This window comes from Humulus lupulus, chromosome 4 (assembly GCF_963169125.1).
Source record: "Humulus lupulus chromosome 4, drHumLupu1.1, whole genome shotgun sequence".
NCBI classification, from domain to species: Eukaryota; Viridiplantae; Streptophyta; class Magnoliopsida; order Rosales; family Cannabaceae; genus Humulus; species Humulus lupulus.
Genome location: NC_084796.1, coordinates 141,041,371 through 141,064,784, shown reverse-complemented (window position 1 = coordinate 141,064,784; position 23,414 = coordinate 141,041,371). Strand labels below are relative to the sequence as shown.

At 35.5% G+C, this 23,414-nt stretch overlaps 1 protein-coding gene and 1 long non-coding RNA gene across 4 annotated transcripts; one reads left to right on the top strand and one right to left on the bottom strand.

Moving 5' to 3' along the window:
* Positions 1–12,744: 12,744 nt before the first annotated feature.
* On the top strand, positions 12,745–16,478 carry LOC133830853 (uncharacterized). 3 transcript variants are annotated; one of them, XM_062260931.1, is made up of 6 exons: positions 12,750–13,258; positions 13,566–13,685; positions 13,906–14,034; positions 14,132–14,257; positions 14,946–15,022; positions 16,291–16,478. In XM_062260931.1, the coding sequence occupies exons 2-5, from the start codon at positions 13,665–13,667 to the stop codon at positions 14,997–14,999; spliced, it is 330 nt and encodes a 109-aa protein (XP_062116915.1). In that variant the 5' UTR covers positions 12,750–13,258; positions 13,566–13,664; the 3' UTR covers positions 15,000–15,022; positions 16,291–16,478. The 3 variants fall into 3 exon arrangements, with proteins under 3 accessions (XP_062116917.1, XP_062116915.1, XP_062116916.1); XM_062260932.1 differs by having other exon boundaries at positions 13,557–13,685; XM_062260933.1 differs by lacking the exon at positions 13,566–13,685 and having other exon boundaries at positions 12,745–13,258.
* Positions 16,479–17,152: 674 nt separating this feature from the next.
* LOC133829201 (uncharacterized) lies at positions 17,153–19,454 on the bottom strand. The gene is made up of 3 exons (XR_009891612.1): positions 19,150–19,454; positions 18,892–18,967; positions 17,153–17,354 (listed from the first exon to the last, which is right to left on the bottom strand). It is a non-coding gene; the product is annotated as an uncharacterized LOC133829201 (long non-coding RNA).
* Positions 19,455–23,414: the final 3,960 nt, after the last annotated feature.

The following is a 23,414-nucleotide window of genomic DNA, read 5'->3' as shown; positions in this document are numbered from 1 at the left end:
ACTTTAATCTACTAAAACACCTGTATTAAAAAAAATACCAAGATCAACATAAACTAAGTTTATGAAATTAAAACATTATTTTCTTAACCTTAACAAAAATGTACTAGGTAGAAGTACTACCTCTACCAGAAAGTGCAACACATGCTTTCTTCAAGTTTTCAACCAAAAAATCCACTTTCTTTTCCTGTATTTGAATGACTTCAGGTAAACCTTTGGTGTCTTCCTAAACTTCTTCAACCTTTTTCATAAGTTTATCACTCAACACAATAAACTTGTTTGACATTCAAACATCCTTGGTGTGGGGGTCCCTATACGAAATCTTACATATCTCGCAAGGACCATTGTTAACGAGGGATGAGATTTGATCTTCATTAGTGTTGTTGACCTCCATTGAAAGATCTATGTGAATACTATATGAAAGTTTATAAGTCGGGGTATGTGAATTTGGAAAATGACTTATGGCTTATATAATCCACTTTGGCAAGGATATAGATATTTCAAATTTCAAATTTTAGTGATAGAGGGAGATAAGTTTTCACTTTATAATATTCAATATTAGCAATCATTAATCCCAACGTTCCCTTGTCAAGAAAGTGGGTATAAATGTTGAATGTAACGACCCGAATTTGCTAATCGGGCTTAGGGCCTTGATTAGTGTGCCTGGAGGGCAATAAATGATTTAATATGTTTATATGTGGATTTATGTGAATATATGATTATGATGCATGTTTAGTTGAGTTAAATGTGCATGTGGACCCCGTTTGGATATTAGGGGTATAAATTTGATACATGTTATATACATGTGATATGTCTGTACAGCACGATCCGAGACAGTCTTGGGGAGCGGTTAGCCAGAGAGTCACAACGGGGTTGAGATTCCGACTCGGGGCGAGTCGAGGGGTAATTTGGGAACTATGAGTGTTATGGGATTATCGGGACATGGAAATAAATATTTGGAGATATATTTGAGGATAGAATGTCTGGGCGGGAGTATTGGGGAAATTTACCATTTTGCCCTCAAGGACGTTTTGGTACCCCGAGCCTTGAGGTGACCACATAGACATAAGTTGAATAAGACAAATCTTAGAACTATTCAGAAAACTTAAGGAACCGACTCATTTTCTCTCTAAGCAAGTGGATGTTTTTCTCTTTGGAGACTTAAGGAGAACTTGGAAGAATTGGCTAGAAACTAGAAGGATTTCAGCTGAGAAATCTTGGGGAGATTGGAGCTTGAGGATTGAGGATCAACTTCTGGGATTGAATTCAGCAAGGGGTAAGCTTAAATTATAAGAATATGCTTAGATTTGCTGCTGGTTTGTAAGAGTTTGCATGTTGGTTAAGGTTGATCTGTTTTAAGTGTTTTGGTTGAGCTTTGGAGTAGGATTCAATGGGGTTTTTGGTGTTGTTATTGAGCTGAAATGATTGTGCTGGTTATCTGGGATTGTTAGTTAAGTTTAGGATGAATTGGCTTGAGGAAAGGTTTAGGAAAATGGTGTGAAAATCTGGGTTCGGTGGGGAGGGCCGCGGCCCTAGGAGGGGCGCGCCGCGGCCCGTGTGCGCGAGTGGCCATGGGAGGCTGAGAAGTTCATACGCGTCGCGGACCGTGTGTGTTGCAAGGGTGTGCTAGTCTTTGTTTTGAGGCTAGTCGCGGCTCTTGAGGGTGGGGTCGTGGCTCTTAGTGCCAATTTGTGTTTTTAAGGGTGTTTAGGCTTGGGAACTCAATGGCTAAGGCTCGGGATGGATTTTATCACTCGGATTGATAGAATTCAAGGTCCCGGAGGTTAGGGTTTTGGCTCAAAGTTATTTATTGGATTAGAACTTGATGGATGGATATTTTTAATGTGTTGTGACTAGGGTTTCGGAGAGGCTCAAGTTAGAGGACTTTGCTCGGGACATCGGTGCTCGGAGTGCTCGGGACTCAGGTAAGAAAACCCTTGTTCCCATAGAGCTTGTGTGCAGGGCTGAGCCCAACATGTTTGAATAGAATTGGTATGCATGGCTGAACCCAATATGTTAGAACTGCGGGGCGTAGCCTTTTAACTGATTATGCTAGAATTCTGTACTTGCTTGTTATGCTATGTATGTTATCATGTGAATGATCGGCAAGAGCCGGGAGCGGTGTAGGCCGAGAACGGCGAAGGGCCGGGAACAGCGTTGGGCACGTTGAGTGCAAGGCTGAGAATGGCAAGGGGCCGGGAGTAGCGTTGAGCACATGGAGTGCGAGTTGCAAGGGCGAGTCCCTAAAAGGATACCTGGGATATCCTCACGGCGTGGTCCGCGAACCCAGGGCTTGGTAAACGCCTGGGACGGCTAGGCCGTATGTGTTTAGCCCATTGGCGGCCTATTTATATACTTGTTATATGTGTTGCATATGTTATCTGTTTGTGGGTTTTCTTACTAGGCTTCGGCTCACGGATGCTCTGTGGTGCAGGTAAGGGTAAAGAGAAAGTCAACCAACCATGAGTACAGCAGGCGTGAGGCGGCGTGTACATATTTGGCCAGCCTGGCTGCCACGGCCAGAGGATTTTGGGAGATGCTTGTAAATAAACTTAGATTTTGTCGTTTAGTCGACTTGGTTCAGTTTATATGCTGTAAATGTTTCTTAACAATATTTTGGGATCCCAAGTGTAAAACTTTTATGATTTTCTATGGAAATTATTATTTCTAAGGTGTTCCCTCTGTTTATGGCTTAATTACACTGTTTGACCTAAAACCTCGATTAGCGAGTTGAAAGCACGTTTTTAAACTCACTTAGTAACGACTCTAAGGAAGTAGGGCGTTACATTGAAAATATGGGAAAATATCGAGATGTGACACCTAGATAAGATTGTACAACGAAATAGAATCTTTTCTGCAATAGTACACTAACAAGTACCTTACATTTGTTGTTAGCACAACCTAGGAAAATGTACAAACGTACTGAACATGAGCATCAACTAAATTTGAGAGAAATAGAGATACATCCATACATGATTTGTTCATTTTTATTTTCAAGTTCTTCCCTGAATTTTATTTTAATATTAAAATATAGATTCAGATATGGCAATTCTCATTTATTTGCCATCATCATAATTTGGCAAACTCCAAGGGTACTATTGTATTATTTGTCTAGTGTAAACTTTATTTTTATTTGTTTTGGCATGTTAAATGCATATTTTAATTATTTTTTATTTACAATCATCATCATATATTCTATTAATCCCACACTTAGGACACACAAGTGAGAGCACAATATCTACTCGCGTAATCATGTGTATTAGGCAATATGTATAAGTACACATTTTATAGACTAATAATAAAGTTGAAGGTATATGACAAAGTTTATAATTGATGTAGTATAAAATAGTTATGTGTTATAGGGTTAGTAATTGACTTTGTTGATTTTTGATCATGTGATTGACATTGTAGGGGAAGCATGAGATAATATTTGAATGCGATAATAACAATTATTAAAGCATAAGAACGAATCACTCTAGGAACCATAACTAGAATGAGATATTTCTCATGCGACATGAATCTGAATAAAAAGAAAAATACAAATACAAATACCTTTTTTGTAGATGTAGAAGACATGTAGATCAAATAGGGTCTTACCCTCCTAACCCACAATCTTCCATACTATAGATCGCACAAAGAGAAAGAGACATGTGAGTGTCTATGCTATTTGTTAAGATATACAAGAACACACATTGAATCTCAACCCATGAGAGAGTGGTCTTCTCACAAAATAGAGAGAATAGTGTTCTCTATTTTTTTTCTCTCTTGGCAAATAACATGAAAATGCATATGATGTCTTTTTTTCCTTGATGTTATATTCTATTAATATAAGGGATATTTGTGGCAAAACTACATAAATTAATGTGCTTTAAGCACCTAAGTACCCAAGTTATTTTTTTGGCGGAGAAAGTATCTTCCGTCCATGTTTCAGTGCAGTTTAGTGCAACTGTCAGTTTCGTCATTAAGTCCACCTACATGGTGTGAAATTTTATTACAACTTGGGTACTTTCACCGCAAACATCTCTTAAATTTGGGTACTTTCACCGCAAACATCTTTTTCAGTTGGCTACTTTTGCCGCAAATATCCCTTTATTTGGGTACTTTTTCCTACGTTTTACAGACGAACTTAATGGTGAAAATTTACGGCTGTACCAAACTGCACAAAAACACATGGATGGAAGGTACTTTCGTTGCCAAAAAAATAACTTGGGTACTTAAGTGTTACAAACGTATTGACTTTGGTACTTTTGCCACAAATAACTCTTAATACAATAATAGAAATAAGACCTAGCCCTAATTTCATTGGGCCTATGCGTCGGCCATAGTCCATTTGGACTATGGTTGGCGCTAACTACTAGGCTATTGGCTATGTGGTATTTTATCTCTATAAAATGTCATTTTATGGGCCCTTATCATATTATTTTATGTATTATACAATTATACCACAAAATTAAATATAATTATATTAATTTTCAATAAAAAATTAATTTCAAAAAATTATTTATATAATTTTATTTGTCATTAAATATTATTTCATAAATAATATTTTAAATATTATTTCACAAATAATATTAATTTGTGAGATTAAAAATAACACTTTATTATTTTTATTTATTTCCTTTTAATACCAAGATCATTCTTCTTTGTTATCGAGCTAGTACAGGGACAGTTTTGACTCGTAGTTCTAAGCTCCAATAATTTAATTAATTTAGCTAACTCTTAGTTCCATTAATTAATTTATTAAATGTGAATTATTCCACTAGAAATTCATAGTTGAACTCTCAAAACTGCAATGTTATATTATTAGAAGCTATAACTATAAAGTTGTCCATTGATTTAGTCATTGTATGAGTTATGACCCTCTGCTAGTTGTTCATAATTAAAGCTAGGTCTTAATGTCTGCTAACCTGTATAATTATGTTTTTATTAGTTAGTTCCATTGATCATCTAATGAAGAAAATTCTATAAATTTAATTACAGAATGAAATTCATGTTCTCTTACAGAAATTGAGCGCTCTATGTTCAAGCCCCGAATCAACCTAAAATGAACAACTAATCTGCTTTCATTTAAGTAAGGAGCAGACTCCATATATGTGAAGTATGTTCCCAATCACTTGTAGTTCTTTGACTTCAAGATATTAGGAATTCAGTTGTATGAATATTGAACCTTACCTGATAAGTCAAATGTTATAAAAGCACAAATTGGAGTTCATTACTCTTTTTAGGATTGAGGTCAAGTTTCAAAAGACTATCGATTGATGAATGTTAAACTTCTATATTTTAACGGAGGTTATCAAAAGTTTGTTCTTTCATCGTGTCCTAATCCAATACAATTTATATTGTATACGTTACCTCTATATCCTTGTGTCGCTACACTTAACAGTCTTGATAAACTGCTCTGTCTTAAACAGAAAAATAGACCATTCTCATAATCTTTATTAAATAAAGCTCCCACTTTATTTAGTGATTAGAGAGAATTTTTATACTATAATCTTGAATTAAATCATCTTGTATATATATAGCATTATACATATACTTAATTCAAGACCATGTCAATAATGTTGGATCTTCATGATAAATAGCAAGTATAAATAAATGCAAATACGAATGCAAAATATTAACTTTATTTAATTAATAGTAATCATTCATATAGAAATACGCTTTAAGGGCACAAATCCCAACAGACTTTCCCATCATTTTGAAGTGAGTTCGAACGTTCAAAATACAAGGTAAAGTGATATTCCACAATAGAAAATAAAATGGAACGAATTTACCGATCAATATTTCTGGCTGAGTCGCGGACAAAGTCGCTCTCTTTAAGAGGTTTCGCGGCTCTGCCCCAAGTGTGCACGGCAGTCTATCAACCACGCCGTCCCCAGGATAAAACAGCCTCTGATACGAATCCTCCCTGCACCGAGAGGATCATTCTTGTACACCCTTTATAAAAAATTGCTCTCTGAAAAATTCTCGCAGAACCCAGAACCCAAAAGGAACTCTCTGTTTGTTGTATATTTTCTGAAAAAGGTTCTATCTTATTTATACACAGAGAAATCCCCAAAACGGTCAAAAACGTTTTTTTCTTAATAAATCAGAGGAGGATTAAGGATTAAACGGCTAAAAATGTTTATCTTCAATTAATAAAAATAAAACCGTTTTTGGTATTATTAAAATGAACGTTTTAAAATTAATTTAATTAATAAAATGATATAAACGTTTAGATACCTTTGTTTAAAAAATAAAACGTTAACACCACACCACCCACCAGCCAGCTCAGCTCGGCTCGGTCGGACGGACGGCGGCGGCGGCGCGCGCGCGCGTGTGGTGGTCAAGTGTGTGAGTCCTCACCCATTCGCACAAAACTGGGTACCCCTTGGGGCACACCCCAAGTCATTGCATTTGCAATATATATACACTCCAAGAAGAGTGTTCCAAATCCATGTGGGACTTTTCCCATATCACACACAAATGTATCAATTTTTAATAATTCATAACAAAAGGTTCCAACAATCCCCCACTTGAATTTTTAAAAAATATTTTCTTGAGCAATTTCAGAATCTATAAGATTGTGCATAAACAAATGTATCTTTCGATTTGAACATTTGCGTAGTGAATACGATTTAGATTATACTAGAGTGACACGTAGTCTTGAACTCTATTTCTAACATCGTACCACGCACCAACCTTTCAAGGGTGTAATCAAAACAGCCCGTGCGTTAATGGCCATGCACGTCTATCCCAGTATAGTGAATGCTCTAGAAATTTTGCCCAAATTCCATAGGAAGCGGCCCCACTTCCACATTCACGTAGGTGAGTCTATCAAGAGTACTCCTGTAGCTCGGTACCCCACTCCACATAGAGTATAGATCTCATTAAGAGTTTCTATTAACTCATCCTCTCATCGCTTGAGGAATTCATGCTTCTATTTGCTTTAATGGAAATAGCATGATTCAACTCATATCACTTCACAACTTGTTATTACCCATTGAACCTAGTTCTTGGGATCTCCAGTCTTTAGGTTGGGTTACCATCATGAGTGATTCATCATTCTAAGGGCAATAGTCCCATTCCCTTCGATGTTTTATGGACTTTCTCTCTAGCTAATCCTTTCGTCAAAGGATCTGCTAGGTTATCATCAGTGCGTACATGATCCACTCTAATAGCTCCTGTTGAGAGAAACTCTCTAACAGTACTATGGTTACGACGTATCTGTCGTCTCTTACCATTGTAATAACAGTTTTGAATTTTTGCAATAGCCGCGGTACTATCGCAGTGGATCAACACAGCTGGTATCGGTTTTTCCCATAAAGGGATCTCAGCTAGCAGGCTTCTCAGCCAACCTGCTTCTTCACTAGCTGTAGCTAGTGCTATCATTTCAGACTCCATGGTGGACTGTGCCAAAACAGTCTGTTTCTTAGATTTCCAGGAGACAGCTCCACCAGCTATACTAAAGATATAGCCACTTGTTGCTTTGGAGTCATCAGACAGAGAGTTCCAGTCTGCATCACTATAACCTTCGAGAACAGCTGGAAACTTCTGATAATGTAATCCAAGGTTCATGGTTCTCTTTAGGTATCTCATGACCCTTTCAATAACATGCCAATGCTCTATACTAGGTCTACTAGTAAACCTGCACAATAATCCCACGACATAGGCAATGTCGGGTCTCGTACAATCAGTGGCATATCGAAGACTACCAATGATGCTCGCATAGTCAGATTGTCTTACACCGTCACCAGTGTTCTTAAATAACTTTACACTTGGATCATATGGTGTGCAAGAGGTTTACAATCAAAGTAATTATATTTCTTTAGAATCTTCTCAATATAGTGAGATTGATCCAGAGAAATTCCCTTTTCGGACCTAGTAATCTTAATACCAAGAATTACATTCGCTTCTCCGAGGTCCTTCATATCAAAGTTAGCACACAACAGAGATTTCACAACATTAACAGCATGGATATTCGAACCAAATATGAGCAAGTCATCCACATATAGACATACAATAGTGCAAATGTCATTATCAGATTTATAATAAATGCATTTGTCACTTTCATTCACTTTAAATCCATGTGAGATAACTAAATTGTCAAATTTCTCATGCCATTGCTTAGGTGCCTGCTTAAGACCATACAGAGATTTATCTAACTTGCAAACCTTATGTTCCTGGCCATGGATCACAAACCCTTCCGGTTGATCCATATAGATCTCTTCTTCCAATTCACCATTCAAAAAAGCAGTCTTAACATCCATTTGGTGTACAACTAGATTGTGTATGGCAGCTAGGGAAATCAAAACTCTAATGGATGTTATCCTCGTAACAGGTGAAAAGGTGTCAAAGAAATCTATGTTTTCTCTCTGCCTAAAACCCTTGGCTACCAAACGAGCCTTGTATTTTTCAACAGTACCATCGGGTTTCAATTTCTTTTTCAAGATCCACTTACAACCTATAGGCTTACAACCAGGAGGTAAATCAACTAAGTGCCACGTTTTGTTAGACTCAAGAGACTCCATCTCATCATTTATTGCTTCTTGCCAAAGGTCAGCATCTAAAGAGCACAAGGCTTCTTGGAGGTTAGCAGGATCCTCCTCTAATGTATAGACACAGAAATCAGAACCATAATCTTTAGCAACTCTAGTTCTTTTACTTCTCCTAGGTTCTGATTCTCTATCCTCAATATGTTCATTATTCCTAATCACAGGAATGTTGCTAGTAGATGCGCCCCCACTATTTCTCAATTTAAAAGGGAATCTATGTTCATAAAAATCAGCATCATATGATTCCACAATAACATGCGCATTTAGATCATAGAACCTATATGCTTTACTATTCATTGCATATCCGATAAATACACATTCATAGGCTCTACTTGCTAGTTTAATTCTCTTAGGATCAGGAATACGAACATTAGCCAGACAACCCCAAGTTCTAAAATAAGACAGGTTAGGTTGCCTATTTTTCAAGATCTCATAAGGTGAAACTTTACTTTTAGACTTAGGAACTCTATTCAGCACATAACAAACAGTCAAAAGAATTTCACCCCACCAATGAGATGCAGCACCAGAATTCAATAAAATAGCCACAACAGATTCAGTAAAAGTTCGATTCTTCCTTTCAGCTTTACCGTTCATTTCAGGTGAATATGGTGCAGTGGTTTCGTGTACAATGCCATGTGAATTATAAAACTCAACAAACATGTTTGAATCATATTCAGTTCCTCTATCACTACGAAACCTTTTAATTTTCTTATTGAATTGATTCTCTATTTCAGTCACAAATAATTTGAACATGTCAAGCGCATCACTTTTATTTTTCATCAAGTACACATAAGTAAAGTCAGAACAATCATCAATAAAAGTGATAAAATAACGTTTACCATTCCTAGTTAACGTTCTATCAAGTTCACAAATATCTGAATGAATTAAATCTAGTGGCTCAGATTCTCTAGTAACAGACTTATGAGGAGTCTTAGTTATTTTTGCTTGACTACAAAAATCACATTTTTCAAAATCATTTTCTGACACTTTAGGAATCAGTCCTATGTTACTCATGTTCTTAATAATGCGCTTATTAACATGACAAAGTCTAGCATGCCAACCATTAAAATCACACAACATATAAGCAGAAGGAGAAACTTTATTGGATTCAACATTTAACTTAAACATACCATCAGTAGCATAGCCCTTCCCAACAAAAATACCATTCTTAGTGATGGTGTACAAATCAGCCCCAATAGTTTGAGTAAACCCAGCCTTATTAAGCAGAAAACCAGAAACCAAATTCTTTCTCATCTCAGGAGTATGCATTACATCTTTCAGTAATAAAGTCTTTCCTGAGGTAAACTTAAGCTCCACATTTCCCATCCCAGCAACAATAGTGGTGTGGGAATCTCCCAACAACACTTTCTTATCATCAGCAGCAGTGTATGTTTTAAACATAGCACGATCATAGCAGACATGGCGAGAAGCGCCAGTGTCTACCCATCACCCATCTGATCCACCAATAAGGTTGATCTCAGAAATCATAGCTATAAAAGCTTCTTCAGTCAAGTTAGCCTGCGGAGCAGTGCTTGGCTTGTTCCTACACTTACGTGCCATATGACCTGGCTTGTTACAAACGTAACAAAGGAATTGTCCAGAGTCATTCTGTTTAGGTGGAGGCTGCTGCCTTCCATGTTGGTTACTGTTATGGTTCCAATTCTGATTGTTGTTTCGAGGATTGTGCTGGTTGTTGCGGTTGGGATTTGAATTCGCGTTGCGGTTGGAATTTGAATTCGAGTTGCGGTTCTGATTCTTAAAAGTTTTGCCATTTGGCTTCAGAACCGCAGGTGTGGGCTTCTTAGGGATGCTGTTAGAGACAACAAGCACCTCTTCTTTCTGGTCTTGTTTCCTTGCTTCCTCCTCGATACGAAGGCGGGTGATCAAACTTTCTAAGGAAAATTCCTTAGTCTTATGCCTGAGAACATTTTTAAAGTCCTTCCAGGAAGGAGGTAATTTGTCAATTAAAACAGCAACTTGAAACTGTTCATCAAGGGCCATACCTTCCGAGATAATCTCATGAGCAATTTTCTGAATTTCGTGAGATTGGGCCTCCACAGATTTGTCATCAACCATCTGATACTTCAGGTAGCGACTAACAGCGTATTTTTTAGTCCCCGCCTCCTCTGTATCGTATTTCTTTTGCAGCGCCTCCCAAATCTCCTTTGCTGACTTGTCTGAGTTATAATAGTCATATAGATCATCAGATAAACCGTTAAGAATAAAATTCTTACATAGGAAATCGTTTTCCACCCATGAGTCCAAGTCCTTCTGTTGCTTCTCACGTTCAGTCTGATTGTCCTTGTCGGTCGAGGCTTCAGGGACAACCGGCTTCAGAGCAGTGAGCACAAACGCCACCTTCTTCATGGTCAGATAAAAAAGCATCTTCTGTTTCCAACGCTTAAAGTGTAAACCCTCAAAGCGAAATGGTTTGTTAATATCAACAGAGGTAGAACCAGAAAATTCATCGGTCGCAGCCATAGCAGAACAGAAATCGTCTTAAAATTGATATTCCACAATAGAAAATAAAATGGAACGAATTTACCGATCAATATTTCTGGCTGAGTCGCGGACAAAGTCGCTCTCTTTAAGACGTTTCGCGGCTCTGCCCCAAGTGTGCACGGCAGTCTATCAATCACACCGTCCCCAGGATAAAACAGCCTCTGATACGAATCCTCCCTGCACCGAGAGGATCGTTCTTGTACACCCTTTATAAAAAATTGCTCTCTGAAAAATTCTCGCAGAACCCAGAACCCAAAAGGAACTCTCTGTTTGTTGTATATTTTCTGAAAAAGGTTCTATCTTATTTATACACAGAGAAATCCCCAAAACGGTCAAAAACGTTTTTTTCTTAATAAATCAGAGGAGGATTAAGGATTAAACGGCTAAAAACGTTTATCTTCAATTAATAAAAATAAAACCGTTTTTGGTATTATTAAAATGAACGTTTTAAAATTAATTTAATTAATAAAATGATATAAACGTTTAGATACCTTTGTTTAAAAAATAAAACGTTAACACCACACCACCCACCCGCCAGCCAGCTCAGCTCGGCTCGGTCGGACGGACAGCGGCGGCGCGCGCGCGTGTGTGGTGGTCAAGTGTGTGAGTCCTCACCCATTCGCACAAAACTGGGTACCCCTTGGGGCACACCCCAAGTCATTGCATTTGCAATATATATACACTCTAAGAAGAGTGTTCCAAATCCATGTGGGACTTTTCCCATATCACACACAAATGTATCAATTTTTAATAATTCATAACAAAAGGTTCCAACATAAAGTAATGATTTCACCGACAGATTATAAGAAACAGTCCACATCAACCTTTTCTACAGAAAGTGCACTGACAAGTACCTTTTCATACCTTTGTTGTTAGCACAACCTAGGAAACTGGAGAAACATATTCCACATTGCCATCGGTTCCAATTGTAGACAAATGGGGAAAAGTCCATTTCCATGTCTTTTAGACATCTTGTTAATTTTAACCATGAATTTTTTTCTTCTCCCAAAAGGTCATTTTATTTTTATATCTCCATTTTCACTTTATTATTTAACTATTTTTTTCATTTGTTAATTGTGTATTTAATTATAGAGTAGTGTTACACTAACTAGTGACCTAGTGACTCAGAACAAGTAATGGTCTACTAATGCCACATTAACTAGTGACTCAGAACGAGTAATGATGTACTAATGTCACACTAACTAGTGACCTAGTGACTCAGAACTAGTAATGGTCTACTAATGTCACACCAACTAGTGACCTAGTGACTCAGAATGCGTGATGGTCTACTAAACAAGAATAATCTATACTCTAATGGGGGAATAACACAAATGAACAAAAGATAGAATTGACCTTTGGTGTTGAAGAACCTTCATACATAAAATCACAAGTCTGTGATTTTAAGTGAAATAAATAATGGAACTAGGGATTGACACAAAAGAAGATTTGTTGTCCAAAAATATCTATTCCTAGCCTCCTCCTTGAGATTGCACTACTACAAAATACCATTTATGAGTCACTTTTTTAGGACACGCACCTAAATTCAAGTTCTAAAAATAATTTTTGGAGATTTTATGACACTTATTGAAAGACATTAAAAAATATATTTTAGGACATGTAATGAATATCATTATAAATATGTGTTCTAAAAAAAATGTGAGGAAAGAATTTAATAGCAGATTTTAATGGTGACTTTTAAAGGTGCTCTTGGGTGTCCTACAAAATATTCAGGGCTCCCAAAAGTGTCTCCTAAAAAATATTAAGTAAAATTGGGACAAAAAACTTATTGGTTCGAATTTGGGGGGAAGAAGTCATTCAAATTAAAGAAAGGGAGAAGAAATCGATTTGGGGCTTAGGGTTTCTAAGCACACGGAGGAGAAGTACAAAGGGCGGCTGAATCACTCGACGGCAGGGTCGGCACGGAGGAGAAGGTGTTCGGCGACGGAAGGGTGGTCGACGACGAAGGAGAAGGCTCGTGACAACACCTGGGGTTCTCGGCGACGGCACCACATGCTCCTGGGGTTCTCGACGACGGCGCCACCTGCTCAGGTGGTGCATGGATTTATTATGATCTTGTGCCTCAAATTCTTATAGTTAGAAATCACAACAAGAACACACAGACAGATACGCTTCTGATGGATTTTCCTAAGCAGCCACTTTGGACAAATGTTTATATTCAAAATCATGCCAAGGCTTTGGTTCCTCTATTCTAGAGTCGTGTTCAGGTTCAACAACTGAAATCTTTGTGCTGCTATTGTACTATAACTTTCGTTTATTGCTTATAGCCTTTCTAGGTCGTCTTTGCATTCCCTAAGACGAAAATGCTTATTTTTCTGGTTGGTATATTAATTAGGAATTTAAATCATTAGTCAATTTCACAGCTATGTAGATTAAATAATTTGAGGTATTAGAGCGTAAAGTCACCTACAATAGCTCCTTTCATTAGCCTGTTCCAAAAGTTTTAAGATACGAATCATATTCTTCCATCATGATGTTTGTGCTTGTGATTTAAAATATCTATAGTTTATATAGGTTCAAGGATAAATTCGTTTGACATGTGGCGCAACTTTGAGTTTTGGGCTTGCTCATTATTCTTCATCAGCGTTTGAGTTAATGGCATAAGAGCTTTTGATGAGTGACTCTGTTGTTAAGGCAAGTGGCATGTATTTTTCTTTTGTTGCTCTCTCTCTATGCGGTTATTTATTTTGCTTTTATAGAGTGGTGTCGTCTTCTATAATGATGTTCATTTTTGCTTCTCTAAAGTGGTGTTACTTCTAAAGTTTATATTTTTGTTTTTAACTTTTCCCAATTCTTAAACAGTTCTATTGTTGGCATTTGAACCATTACTCTTATTTAATTTCTCGTAATTCAGATATTTGGGGCTCTTCGTATGATTGTCAAAATGAACTTGATGTTGAACTCCAAAATGGTTATAGATGGTGGCAATGATACAATTTTTGCAACATCCTTGCTTGAGGCAAGCAATTTAGTGGTTCTCAAGGTATATCTTCTTATCTTCCACTTTTACTTGTGTAAATCAGATATTGATTATTGGTAGTCTTTATGTCTGAACTCATGGTTTTGGATTTTCTTTTCAGGAATCATCTAGGATCCGTTCTACTGAAAATTTGGGAGTTCATGGACAGGGCTTTCTGAATTTATCTGAATCGTGGAATCTGATTGAAGCTCAAAGTCTAATTCTTTCATTATTTTACAGTGTCAATGTAAGATGAGACTTATTTACTTCAATGATAAATAAGAATACATTCTCTTTATTTAGTTTTTTATGTTTCCAAATAACCATTAACAAATCATTATTAGAGCATTGGAGGTATGTTTCCATACTTTGAAGCATGGGATTTCTACTGACAGATGATTGCCACTTTGTACATATTTCTTTTTATTGCTGAAGAATAAAAATTTAGCTGACAATATATACAAACATTTATCTGGCTTTGATTAAGTTATGTAGTTTCCTGTTGGATAATTGGAAGTGTTTCAGTATACAGTGTACTGCACTCAAAATCTAATTGTGGTGGTATGGCTCACTCACTAAAAGAATGTGTAGGCCATTGTATAGATTTTTTATTTCACTTTCTAAAGAATTAAAATCCTGACACTTACCTCGTATTTTCTTGTTTAATGAAGTGTTAATAGTTCACATTTTGTTCATTTTTCTAGTACTATGAAGTGAATAAAGTTACTGGTGGGTATTGCTGCGATCCAATATCTAAAATCAAATTTGGATAATATTTAACTGTCTCTTTCTCTCTCTATTTATATATATATTTGGTTATATACTATAGTATCTATATATAAATGTGTGTAAATAAACACGATATGGTTGTCCTACATAATTTTGTAGATATGTTTGCTGTAAACATTTGCTAATTTTCTCTTGTTTATGTGAAGGTTGATTCTGGATCTTTGTTACGAGGTGCTTTGGAGAGTAACGATTCCAAGTAGACTATATAAATCCCTCAAATAAGGTACTATATCAGCTTGCATTTAATATGATTCTGGAAGCATTTCCCCCTACATTAACTCAATGTTATAGTTTGATTGATGGTCATGATTTCAGTTAAGAAAGAATAATATTGCACTCTAGTTCTAGTTTTTGCTATTCCATAATGTGCCTTCTAGTTTTTGCAATACATGTTGCCTTCTAGTTTTATGATATACTTATCCCTTATTAAAAGTTGCAGCTGCCCTTTTTCTTTCCAAATGTAAATGTTAGTTTCTATGCCTAAAAAGAGCAATTTTGGGTCTAGTTTATTTACTATGTGTAAAGGAATCTATGCTTATTTGGACAACCATCTTGTTAAGTTTATTTCCTTTTCTTTTAAATTCCATATTGTTAAATTTGATTAAATATAGTTTTAATATTTGGTATATAATCTCACTTATCTTAGTGATACTTTTAATTTATCTCATTCTTGGTTGATATATACATTAATTGTTACTTTTTGCACTTTTTATTCATAACTGTGGAAGTTTGATTAATATAGTTTTAATATTTGGTATATATTCTCACTCATATTAGTGATACTTTTAATTTATCTAATTCTTGGTTGATGGATACATTAATTGTTACTTTTTGCACTTTTTATTCATAATTGTGTAAATTTATTATGATTTAGAAATACATTTATCTTTGACTTCTATCATTTTGCTTAGTTTAAGATTGGTATATTTTTCAAAATAAAACCATTTGCCAAGTCAACACTAGACTTTATAGCATGTAATTCATGAGACTAGTATGCATAGAATCGATTTTTTATTAGAGAGCAAACCTTATTTTTTTAATTTGTAAATCTGATTTTTTTTAAGCATTTGGGTTAGCAAGTCTATGATTTTATGTGAAACAAATAATGGAACCAAGGATTGACACAATAGAAAATTTGTTGTCCAAAAATATCTATTCCTTGCCTCCTCCTTGAGATTGCTTGAAACTATTACTTTGAAATGAGATTGTGATTCACAAGCTTTGAATCTTCATACATGTCAAGCTTTCTTGTACCGCACTATTTTTTTTATTGTTTGAATTAATTAATTGTTATATGTACCATTTATTTTTGATTAATTAAATATTAATTGTAGGATTTATATTTGATTAATTAATTGTTATTTGTATGATTTATAATTGATTGATTAAGTGTTATTTGTGTGAATTACATTTGATTGATTGAATATTATTTTATTTGAAATAATTATTGACTTGAAATCTTTTTCATTCTATTTTGGTTTGGTTTTGCAGTGTGTGTGGTGTTGTGGGGTGTGATGTAGTCGACCAAGAGCTGTGGTGGGGGGCAAGTAATCTAATTAATATTTTGAGAAGTTTCATTTGTTGTGTGAAAGGAAATAAGGAAAAGACTCTTTTTATTTATGAGAGGATATGGGAATTTATTAAGACAATTATAGAGGAAGAAAAATGTTAATTATGTATCTCCCTACCCTAACATTCGGCCAGCCTAGTATAAGTAGAAAAGAATAAAATTTTATTATTCCATTACAACACACCAAGCTACCAATCCCATATAGTTCCATAGAGAGTCACGTGAGGAAGACATGAGCAAGATTGCGATTTACGAGGTATCATTTGGTTATGATTCATTTAAGCATTTTTTTTTCTTCATCTTGATTCTAACCTACTACTACAAAAAATATTTTTTATGGCGCGCCTTCTGTGAGCCTTCTATTTGAGAGCCTTACAAAGTGAAGCTTTTTAGGATATGTGTTACGAGCCCTAAAAGAATAGTTTTAGAACGCGTAGTATGCATCCCGTTTGGTGCTTTCAAATAAAATTTTTAGGACTCCTATTGCATGTTCTAAAAGAATGTTTTTAGGGCGCACAGTGAGTGCTTTTAAAAGTAATATTTTTAATTTAAAAAAAATAATTTAAATTTATTATAAATTAAAAATTATGATTTAAACGGAACATTCATATATAAATATGAAAACTTATATATTAAAATAACAAAAAAAATATATTCAATGAGATAATTACAAATCTAAAAGAATAAATGTAAGAACAAAGATGAATAGTCATTCTTATTACATTTATAATAAAAAATTATGAAATCTAATAATCAATCTAATGATTTTGTAAAAATTCTCATTGTGACATCTACATCATCTGGATCCTCACCCAAGAGCTCACAAACACTTTTTCCAGCTTGATAATGAACACTAAATTCTTTTCATGGTGAAGAGTTTCTACAAAGATACATGATGTACAGGCACTTGAAAAAGGAGCATGCTTCCCCTCAAACCTTGTTGTGACCGAGTGTAGCTGCTACTTTTTCCCCAATAATTTAGGCACTACAGTGGACAACCGAAATTTTATATAAAACTATAATAATCAAAATTGTACTAAGAGAACCGAAAGCTAGAAGCAATATTAAAACTAACATAAAAATCAGATAGAGAATAAGGAATAGACTAAATACATATACATATATACATAATATCAAGACTAGCATACATATAAGCAGCACCCTAACACAAGAAAACACAAGAAAACTTCTCTATTATTTCTTCCTCAGCTATAGGGTCCTGTAATGACATTAAAAATAATAATTCAATGTATATTTATATATATGTGTGTCACATTTTTAGAGGCAAAGTATCATAAAGGAACATAATAGTTTATCCAAAAAAGAGCTTTTTTCCTCTATATAAAAGACCAGATGAAAATTTTGTTTATATACTAATGCAACTTGGACCCCATCCTCTTTATAATATCTCTAATTTATATTTAAAACAAGAAAGAAAACCTCACCATACGACCAATTCACGTCATCTAAATACAAACATTAACTTGCTAGTCATAGAGTTTTGTTCCTTAGTTCATCTCATAGCTATGACAATTAATTAATCAATGCTTACAATTTCATGCACATAGAAAATAGCAATCACTTAGAATCTACTTTAACTGTATTTATAAAATTCACAATTTGGTACTAAAAGTTCACTCATATAGATAAATAAATGAATTATACAAACATTTGAACCAGTTTCGGGTCATGCAAAAACATTCTATGAAATAATTCAATTAATCCTGAATTCCAAAACATGGAAAACAAATAGTTTATAATCTTAGAAGTTAATATATAATTTAAGAAATCATAGAGAATCTTATCATTTCATTGAATTTGTTAAAAACAAAAGCATAAAAAATGGTATTTTTTCCAATAGAATAAGATTCTAGCACAATGATATGGTGTTGTATGCACAAATTACAAATGAAAAGATAAATTTTTGTTAAAGTCCTCGGAACGAAGTCACTATAAATGGCTAAGTGGAAAATATCTACATGGCTAAGAGAATAAAAATGAAAGATGCTTGCTACTTGTTCCACTATATTTATCGATGAAATGTGTGTGATATAGATTGAATTATGGGCATTCTAACCCCATACTGTGACTATGAGGACCACACTAGTTGTTTGGCTTATCTTTCTATTTTCTCTTTATTCCTGTTATGAATCCCAATACTAACAGAACTCACAATGGTAAATGAATAATTTTTAATAAAGCTAATTTCTAATCTTGATGAACAGGGTCTTAAATCGATATGATTTAATAGGTTTTGAAACATAGCTATCTAGTCAAGAATTGACAAGTGAATAGCCGGAATGTATGTGTGGGGCTTAATACAATTTACAAAGTCCAAAGTACAATTATATAGGCATTGAACATAGTATCTTTCCATCCACTGTGTAACACAGAAATGTCATACCAATATTGACAATTAAACATAGCATCCTATCATCCACTATCCAGTAAACCAATCCAAGAGCATGCATAGCAAAACATTATTCTTTTATAAAGAAAAAAATTAGGGAAAAAAATCTAACCAAAATAACATTATTGATGTCCAACGGAATCCAATTTGAACAGTGGAACGATAGACACTCTCAAACGATGATAAACCTGAAAAATGTATAAAAAAAGAAAATTAGTACTGTTTTAATAAGAAAATACATAATACAAAACTATGTATAAAAACAATTTAAACATTATCTTCTTTTGTTCTGAAACAACATTCATGAAGAAAGATTTTGTTGGTTACTGAAATATAACAACAGAGAGGCGTAGATGAAATTGGAATTTACCTTAATCAAAGAGTCTCATAATATAATTCTTTTGAGAATAGTCATCAACAAATAAAAACTTAAATCGATGGCTGTTTTATGTTTTTCTCGCATGTTAGATACTCAAATATATAACTGGTCTTGTGCGGCGAGAAATATGACAAGAAATAGGGAGTCAGGGACAGGGGATTTATATCCATCTTATATCAAGCTGCTTATTTGAAACACGATCTCTAGTTATACATGTTCAAAGGTTCAAAATCAATTTATAAAGGTTCAAACATATATGTATGTATATAAACGCACCAATTTATACCGTTCAAAGATTGAAAAACAGATTAATAACACCAAAATATAACAATCCTAACCACATAAAATAAAATCAATTCAATCTTGACTTAATAAATAGAGCTCTAGCAAAGCTTCCTAATGATAGATAAATACCTAAGAATATATAATTCCCCACTTTGGCAATTCATCAAACATTGAGAATGCATAGTTGATACAAAAATCAGAGGTATGTATATCAAGCAAATCACAATATAACGAAACATAAATAGCCAAACCAGAGTTTACATTTGATATATATAAATATATATATAATACCCAAAATAGATTTTACATTTAATACATATAACAAACCCAAATCACTAACTTTTTTTGCATCATCCCCAACTCATCCTTGAAGGGCCCAATGTCTTCGCTGCACACACGAACTGGCCATTGTCCACTCGAAACCATGAACCACCCATCATCACACTGTTGCACCCACGAACCAGTCCCGCGGAACCCAAAATTTCACTAAATTTTGACTTGCAAAAACAAAAATTCCAAAACTTTTTTTATATTATTTTTTAATGTTGTAATAAATTCAAGTTCCATATTCACATAATTATTATAGCTCATCATAGCAAAAAGCAAAATAAAGGTCAAGTGCTTTCTCATGTGCTATGAAACTATAGCATCATCACCATTGTCTACCCTTCACCATTATACAAGCAAAACCATGTAGGCAAGCTACATGAAGCCCCAGAGATAAAGCAAGAAATTAGTAGTTCTTAGCTGCCGAGCTGTGCTATATTGAAGGGCTTAGTTGTAATTAGTTAGCTGTTTTTCCTTCTTAACTGTTGTAACTGTAATTAGTTTAGAATCAGCTAGCTTAGTACTGGGTTAGTGATATAAATTTCATTCTTCTATTGCTGTATTCTTTTAATGAAAAACAGAGCTTTTCATTCATGTTCTTCTTCTCTTTTTCTCCTGGTTCTCTTTGGTAATATGGTATCATAGCCACGAAGTGCTTCCTCTTCTTCGACAATTTTTTTTCTTGATTTCTTTTTCAACTTCTTCGGGTCCATGGTGACCACTCGCAGTGGTGTTGGCCCGCAAGACTCTCATGAAGATCCTCTAAATCTCCATGATACGAACCCTCCTGTCATTCCAGCTGATTCAGTATCGATGGATCGCCCTGCTTTCCCTAACCCAAGTTCTCGCTCATCCAGAGATGAAAGTCGGGATCCCTATCATTTAGGTCATGGCGACCATCCTAGTGCAAATTTAGTTCCCAAAATTCTTACCGGTGGGGAGAATTACAGTTCCTGGAGGCGTTCAATGATGGTGGCCCTCCTTGCTCGAAACAAAGTTCATTTCATCACAGGTAAACTTCCTCAACCAGCTCCAACTCATGAAGATTATGATTCTTGGTGCCGATGTAATAACACTGTTATCTCCTGGATTTTACATGCCGTGTCTAGTGAGATTGCTAATAGTGTGATGTATCTTGATGATGCATCTCTGATTTGGTCTAACCTTATGAGCGTTTTCATCAAAATAATGGTCCGCGAGTTTTCGAGGTAAAGCGATCATTGCAGGTTCTTCATCAAGGGAGTCACAGCATTCAGACGTATTTTACTCGCCTCAAAGCTCTTTGGGACTTGGTTAATGACTACCGTCCACAACCTCTTTGTACATGTGGTGCAATGAAGACCATTATGGATTATCAAGAACAGGATAAGGTGTTGGAATTTTTGGTTGGGTTAAATGATTCTTATTCCGCTGCAAGATCCCAAATCTTGATGCAAGATCCTCTTCCAAACATCAATAAAGTGTATGCTACACTCATTCAAGAAGAGAGACAAAGAGGATTAAACTGTGTCACATCTGAATCCAAGGAAATCCCACCCAATATGTCTCATCAATTTGCTGCTAATGCTCAATACGGCAGAAACAAGTTTACCTGCACTCATTGTGGCATCTCTGGACACACAATATCCAAGTGCTACAAACTTCATGGATATCCTCCTGGCCATAAGTTCCATGGGAAAGGCCGTTTGACTAGCTCCTAGAATACCAGACCAGCAGCTCATTCCATCAGCTCTACTGAGGCTAAATCTGGAACTAATATGGATGCTAATTCTGATGTGTTGTCCACCCTTTCATCAACTCAAGTGCAACAAATAATTGCTCTTCTTGCTCGGAAAGTCCAGGATACACCATCCTCTTCTGTTCCTATACTTCCCGATCAACCCTTTGTATCAAATTTCATTGGTAAGAACCCTCTTGTTCCTAAGTCTAGCTGGATTATTGACACCGGTGCTACACACCATGTCTGCCATAATCTTTGTCTATTTGCTCAAACTTTTCCAACTTCCCTTTCCTCTGTTATTTTGCCAAATGGTCACTCCACTAATGTGTCTTGTGTTGGTACAATCATTTTGTCTTCTGATATTACTCTCTATGATGTGCTTTATGTTCCAGATTTTCAGTACAATTTACTCTCTGTTAGCTCTTTAACTAAAACTACTAATTGCTCATTCTCTTTCTTTTCAAACCACTGTGTCATTCAGGACACCACTCGGACCCTGCCGATTGGGATGGGTGAGCGGATTGCAAATCTTTACTATCTGACAGATTTTTCTTGTAATAAAGCTGCTGTCACTGCTTCTGATCAAACTTCTATTTTTACTTTTTCTGATTCCAAGATTTCTGTTGATTCTTTGTGGCACTATAGATTAGGCCACCCTTCTTGTATCAAAATTCATCCCTTAAATAAAGAGCTAACTTTTCAACAACATGACTCTTCTACTTTTCACTGTTCTATTTGTCATTATGCCAAACAAAGGAGACTACCCTTTATCTCTAATCATAACATTTCTGAAAATTGCTTTGATCTTATCCACATTGACATATGGGGTCCTTTTCACACATTAACGGTTGAGGGTTATCGTTATTTCATAACTATTGTTGATGATTGTTCTCGCTACACTTGGGTTTTTTTTCTTACACACAAATCTGAGGCTCAACAGGTTATCCCAAATTACATTACTTTTATCAAAACTCAGTTTAATGTGTCCATAAAAGCTGTTAGATCAGATAATGCCAAAGAGCTTCAATTTCCTACTTTATTTAGCTCCTTAGGCATCATGCATTTTCATTCTTGTGTTGAGCGCCCTCAACAAAATTCAGTGGTTGAACGCAAACACCAACACTTGCTTAATGTAGCTCGGGCCTTGTTATTTCAATCTCACATTCCTTTGCCATATTGGGGAGATTGTATTTCCACGGCTACTTATCTTATCAATAGAACCCCTACACCTCACTTGAAACATAAGTCTCCTTTTGAGATTCTCCATCACAAATCACCTACCTATCATCATCTTAAAGCTTTTGGATGCCTAGCCTATGCATCAACTCTCCCAAGTCACCGGTCAAAATTTTCACCCCGAGCTACTGCTTGCGTTTTTCTTGGTTACCCCATTGGCATGAAAGCTTATAAGCTTCTTGACCTTGATTCCAACAGAGTTTTTGTCTCTCGTGATGTACAATTTCATGAACATATGTTCCCTTTTGTTTCCACTAATGTGCTCTCTTCTCATTATGCAGATTTTTTTTCTCACTCTTTCTTGCCTCATAATAGTGTTCTGCCTGCTACAGATACTCCTACAGCTGACCACACTTCTGTATCACTCCCTTCCTCTGTTATTGATGATATAGTTCCTGTTTCTACTCGATCCTCTCGCCCTTTGCGTAGACCATCATATCTCACTGATTATCATTGTAACCTTGCTACTAATTCCATTGTTGCTTCCTCTCAGGTTCCTACTGGTGCAATTCGGTATCCTATTTCTAAGTTCCTGGACTATAGCAAACTTTCTGCTCCTTTTCGCGCCACTGTTTTAGCTATTTCCAGCAACACTGAGCCTGACTTCTATCAAAAAGCTGCTGGTACTAGTGAATGGGACATGGCCATGGCCGAAGAGCTTACTGCCCTTGAAAGAAATAATACTTGG